The sequence below is a fragment of the Acanthisitta chloris genome, unplaced genomic scaffold (genome assembly GCF_000695815.1).
Source record: "Acanthisitta chloris isolate BGI_N310 unplaced genomic scaffold, ASM69581v1 scaffold20470, whole genome shotgun sequence".
Taxonomy (NCBI): Eukaryota; Metazoa; Chordata; class Aves; order Passeriformes; family Acanthisittidae; genus Acanthisitta; species Acanthisitta chloris.
In genome coordinates this window covers 384-6,230 of record NW_008651339.1, presented here as the reverse complement: position 1 = coordinate 6,230, position 5,847 = coordinate 384, and the positions used below count along the sequence as shown (strand labels likewise).

The 5,847-nt window shown below is 53.5% G+C and overlaps 1 protein-coding gene across 1 annotated transcript in view; it reads right to left on the bottom strand.

The window, feature by feature from the left end:
* Positions 1–4,828: 4,828 nt before the first annotated feature.
* Positions 4,829–5,847, bottom strand: part of LOC103800547 (acidic mammalian chitinase-like) — a gene marked incomplete at its 3' end in the record, with an annotated part of 1,390 nt that continues 371 nt past the window's right edge. The window contains 4 exon segments of the mRNA XM_009072929.1: positions 4,829–4,970; positions 5,065–5,184; positions 5,298–5,483; positions 5,572–5,771. Coding sequence (XP_009071177.1) covers positions 4,829–4,970; positions 5,065–5,184; positions 5,298–5,483; positions 5,572–5,771 — 648 coding nt within the window.

The window sequence follows — 5,847 nt, the reverse complement described above, 5'->3', positions numbered from 1 at the left end:
TCAGTATCCCTGGGGTATCCCCAATCTCCCTGGGGCCTCCTCAGCCTCCCTGGGGGATCCTCAGCCTCCCTGGGGCATCCTCAGCCTCCCTGGGGTATTCACAACCTCCCTGGGGTATCCACATTCTCCCTGGGGCATCCACAGTCTCTCTGGGACATCCACAACATCTTTGGGGCATCCACAGCCTCTTTGGGGTATCCACAGCCTCCTTGGGGCACCCACAGCCTCCCTGTAGTGAGAAACCTGTGGAATTCTGTGGCCCCATAAACTCTTTATACCCTTAGAAACAACAATCCACCACCCTCACCCAGATCCTGAGCTACTGTCAGACTGTTCTCCAGTTCTGGGCTCATTCCTGAGGTTTTTTTCTCATGGCAGATCTCACTAGGCACTGCTGAGGCAATGGGATATGTTGGCAAAGGATCTTTTCTCTTACTGCCCCAGGAGCCTTGGATGGGAAGCAGGACAGAGGCACTCTGAGATAAACCTCCTCCAGCAGGAGCTGGAACCAGAACTGTTCTGTGGAAACGAGGCCAAGGAGTGCTCAAGTATGGGGACAGAGATAAAGTCTCTGCCTGCAATTAAGGCCATGGCTCACCCTGCCCAGGAAAGCTGAACTGGGGGTTCAGCCTGACTCCTCAGCTATTTTCAGCACTGGAGGTCGAAGGGCACCTGGAGCTGCTGCCTCAGGAGCCAATGTTTTATTTAAAGGCTATTTGGTTGCTTGAACTTCCAGGGCCCCAAACCCTATTGAATTATTTTAAGCACCTTGACTCTAACATAGTAAGAACATTGGTGGGTGTGAGTGAGAGGAGCACATGCCCTGTGGGGGTTGTAGTGGTCCAGAGCCATTTCAGCCCCCTGTGCTTTGTTCCTCTGCTCCCTTCAGAGTGGCTGGAGGAGGCTCAGGATCAGCTGCTCCTGCCTGGGTTGTCTCAGCAACAGTTGCCTCAATGCTCTGGTTGTGTCCTGTAAATGTTTAATGGGAAGCTTATCTCTCTTACTTCCCCAGATGGCTCAGGTTATTGAGCTTGTGAACACGGATTAATTGGGAATGGGCAGATGTTGGCTAACCAGAAAAAGAGCTTAGTAAGTAATTAGATGAGCTGGGATGGTGCTGTGGGGGCAGAGCATCCTCAGAAGGGTTCAGAGGGAAGAGGACAGGGCTGGAAGGAAGTTCCTGTGCCCTGCCCTAAGGTCCTGGTGAGGACTGGACCTCCTGAGCACGGGGTGAGATGCAGGACAGTGTCCATGGGTCAGTGCCAGGTTGGTGACAGCCACAGTTCAGGGATGGATTAGCTCCCAGTACTCCCAGATAGTCTCAGCTCCCAATCCAGGGTGTCTGGCTCTTTCCTGGGAGCTAATGGGGATTGTCAGGGTGAGGTGGATGGGGAAGCAGGTCACAGCCCACATCCCAGGCTGACTGAAGCTGCTGCTTGGGATGTGGCTGTGGGAGCTCAGCACCTCCCGCTCGGTGCTGCTGTTTTGCTCCCTAAGAGATTCCAGTGGTTGAGGCTGTGATATGTGTGTCCAATCTTAAGTGGATTTTTGCAGATTACATGCTTTAATAAATCCAATTTTTGAAAGATCAGAGTATAAAAAGATGCTCGTGGAACATAAGGCCCATGAAAAAATGAAAAGGAAAATGCAGAGCAGCTGAAACGAAGCTCCAATTAGCCATTTGATGTTTCCTCAGCCAAACAATCCCCGTGTGCCTGTTGGTTCATGCACACCCAACCTGCCTGCAGTGCCTCTTGCCTGTCTGCACACACCTGTGCTGGGGAGCAGCTCTCCATGTGCAGGATTTGTGAGCAGCTCACACACATGTGTCTCTCCAAGGCTGTTCTCACCTGCTGACACACCAGGAAATCCTCAGGGACTAACACTCGGATACAGGGCTGGGTGGGAAGATCTGCAGCCCATTCCCAGATGTACAGAGCACCTTCCTCACTGGAGTTCACCTCCACAGGGAGCTGGGAAACGCATTGGCCCCGTGCTGATCCCCAGGGAATGGCTGGAGGATGCCTGGAGTGCAGAGTCAAGGTCTATTTGGGGAACAGGATGGTCAGAAATCGAGTTTGAGTGTTTCACAACATCAGAGAAGCTTGAGATTTGTTTACAGAGCCTAATTATAGCAGTTTAGTGCCAGGAGAGAGTCAGGGAAGATGAAAGATGTGCTGTAAGGGTGGACTATACAATGGGTGGTTGCAGCACTGCAGCAAATCCTGGAAAAACTCTTCCAAGGCCTGAGAAAACGTCCCTGGGGACAGAAGGTGAATAAAGGAGGACAGTGTGGAAGCAGCAGGGGAAGTGGCTGCAGCATTTCGTAACCAGGGTGAGTCAGAGGTGGTGTTTCTGGGAATACACATGCAGGAGGAAAGAATCCCCCGGGGAGCAGGGAATGTTGGTATCTGGGAATCAGCACTTCTTCAGTTCCACTCAATGAGCTGTGGAGAGAAAAGAACTCAAACGCCAGAGGAAGATGGTGTGAAGCAGAACAGATCCAGCCCTTGGAAGGAAGAACTGGGAGTGGGGAAAGCAGCTTAATAATAGATACCTTTGAACAAATGACCTGATGTCATAAGAAGCAGAGAGAGATGAGTCTGTCCTGGTTGGGCAGAGTGCCCTGAATGGTCTCTGCGTGGAGCTCCTGCCCAAGAGACCTATTGCCTTTGGATGAGACAACTCGAGTTGCTTTAAAGCTTTCTCGCCATGAATCTGAACAAACCCAGATGCCAAATATTTGCTGCTGGATAGATCATGCTGGGGATGGAGTCACCAGCCCTGGAGGTGCTCAAGGACTGGATGTGGCTCTCTGTGCTCTGCTCTAGCTGACAAAGTGGTGATGGGTCACAGGTTGGACTCAATCTCAAAGGCTCTGGTCCTTTCCAGCCTGACTGACTGTGATCTGTGCTCCACAGCAGCAGTGCTGGATCTTCAGCCAAGGCTTCCCACAGGATGGTTCTCATGGCAGCTGCAACCTGTTTCTTCCAGCTGCACCATTTAGAAGAGCAGAGTGAAATTTGGGCCAGGGCAGCTCCCAGATCCCACAGAAAGCCCTCCCTGAGGCAGCTGAGCAGATTCCAGCCCTGCCAGCGTTCCAGCTCCTGTTACACCAGGAGCAGCAGCTCCGTGTGCTGCACAGGGAGGGACACGTGCAGGGCTGACGTGCCTGGAGCTGGGACAGACCCTTCCCTGCCTCCCTGCACAGGAACCAGCAGCCTCAGCACGTGTGCACGGCCCAGCCTGGCTGAGACAGGTTTCACATCCTCAGCCACTGACACTGCTGTGCTTTCTTACTTCTCCCTCAGCCTCCTGAAGAGAAGGGACAGTTTGTCAAGGAGGTCAAGAGCCCCAAGTACTCCTCAGCTATTAAAGGCTGTTAAGCCACTGAGAGAACAGCAATATCACCACAGGAGACCCAGACAGGCCTCTTTAAACAGGCTCCATGATTAAATGATGCTCCATGAATCCCTAATCGTGTTTTGGCTTGCAGAGTCGATTCCTTCCCCTGTGTTCAGCTCAGCTCCAATTAGTTTCTATCTTTAAACTGACTACTCAAGCCAATTTCCTGGCAGTAAATACTTACTATGCTGGAAAGGGAAGGCAGAAGACACAGAAAGTGAGCTAAAAGTTTTGTCAGAGACAAAAGCAAGCGACTTAAACACTTGAGCTGGCCCAAAGGGAAGGATTGATCAGTACTGTGCCAGGCCCTGGGGTGCTCTGCTGCAGGGGGAGTGATTGCTGGGCATGGAAACAGGGTCACCAGTGTCTGACAGGTGGGAGAGTTAGGGTGAGTTTTGGACAGATGTGTTTGAAGGTTCCTCTTTCACCCTAGGACAGTCATGGCTTGGAGAGAGTTTCACAAGGGCATGTAGTGATGGGACAGGGGGAATGGACTTTAGCTGAAGGAAGGAAGGCTTAGATTGAATGTTAGGGAGGAATTCTTTGCTGTGAGGGTGCTAAGGTGTCCCAGAGCAGCTGTGGCTGCTCCATCCCTGGGAGTGTTCCAGGCCAGGCTGGATGGGGCTTGGAGCAACCTGAGCTGGTGGGAGATGTCCCTGCCCAGGGCAGGGGGTGGAATGGGAGATCATTAAGTCTCTTTCCAACCCAAACCGTTCAATGATTCTATGTCTTATGCAAGTTTTACAGATCTGGAGAAAGGAACTCCTTTTTTTCCTGGTGATGTGTCTGTGGCAAGGACAAAGTGCTCCGATTCTATATGAAACTGCAAAAACAAATTCCTGCGCATCTCAGATCTCTATCTGCGATTACACGAAGAGGAATAGCAACTGAGCTTTCTGCCCTGCAAGGATGTTTCTTCTTCAAATGTAAGCAGAGGCTCCTCGCCAACCCCTGCGGGCACAGGGAGGGGAAGAGCAGGCAACATCGACACCTACTGCTAACTCCTCTAACTGCTGCCTAGGAGACAGCTCACACAGCGCAGGGCACCAAACCAGCCAGACACGAGTGGAAACGAGGATTGTTGCTCCGCAGAAAGCTTTATTGAATCATTGCGAATGTGGACAGTGAGATCAGAGGGGACTGAGGGCTGGGGCAGGGTTGGGATCTTCGTGGACAGTCCCTGGAATTGTCACTGCAGCTCCTGCTCACACTCCCCTTGCACACTGAGGAGCTCCAGGGATGTGAGGACTGCACTGTCCACAGGTCTTGCAGCCTGAAAAGAGAGCAGGAAGCAGTTTGACTTTGGGAAGGATTAGATCTGCACTGGACCTTCCTCCCCAGCGTCCTGCCATGCCCCTCCAGCTCAGCAGCTGCTCAGAGCTGGTGGAAGCAGCACAGACCTCGTGTTCCTCACGGCACTCACCGCTGGCTCACAGGCCAAGGCCTCTCTTCAGGGTGGAGATCAGGGGGTATTTGCCCTCATTGCAGAAAGTGCCAGTGAAGTCATCCAGGTCGATGGTCCAAACCATGGCACCACCAAAGTTGTTCTTCTTCAGCCAGTCAACCTGTGCAGGACCAGGGAGAGATCCCCATCAGCCACAGGATCTACTCCTGCAGGAGCTGCTGCTGCTTCCCAGCACAGCCCCAGTCCCACCATACCTTGAGGCTGAAGCTCTTCATGTTGTCATAGCCAATCCACTCGTTGCCCTTGTAGGCATAGGGCACATCCTCAGGGGCATCCCAAGCCTGGGTGGCTCCAGAGTGCAGGAAGGTGCAGATCTAGGGCACAAGGGCACAGGGGGAGAAGTCAGCAAGAGGTCTGCAAGGAAGGGCCCTGGGAATGTGGTGTGGGGGGAGGATTCCTGGCAGGGAAGGCTGAGGACTGTCTGTACCTCGTAGTAAGCCAGCAGTCCAGCCTCCCTGGTGTAAGGGCCAGCGGGACCAGGGCCGGAGGCTGGGGCTCCGATGGCAGTGTTGGATGGGTTCTGCAGGGTGAAGGTCTTTCCATAGGTTGGGAAACCAACCAGGAGCTTCTGAGCTGGGGCACCGTTGTTCCTCCAGTAGTTCATGGCATATTCCTGTAAGAGCCATCACGGGTCAGGGCTGGGGCAGGACGTGTTGGCATCAAGGAGAGTTGTGTGCCACAGGCTCCCAACAAGGACTCACCACGCTGAGGGTGCTGCCTCCACTGAACAGAGGGCTGTTCTCGCCGGTGGAGCCGTCCCAGGGGCCGTGGAAGTCGTAGGTCATCACGTGGATGTAGTCCAGGTACCTGTGGAGAACATTGTCTGTGCCCTGCCCTGCTCAGGGCCCAGAGCTGATGGTTCCTCCAGCTCTGAGTGGTCACCCCAGCACAGCCCTGGCCCCACTGCCTGCACTGTTGCCTCCCCTAGGGCCTCCTTAGCTTTCTCTGCACCGCTGCAGGGAAGCACTGAAGTCTCA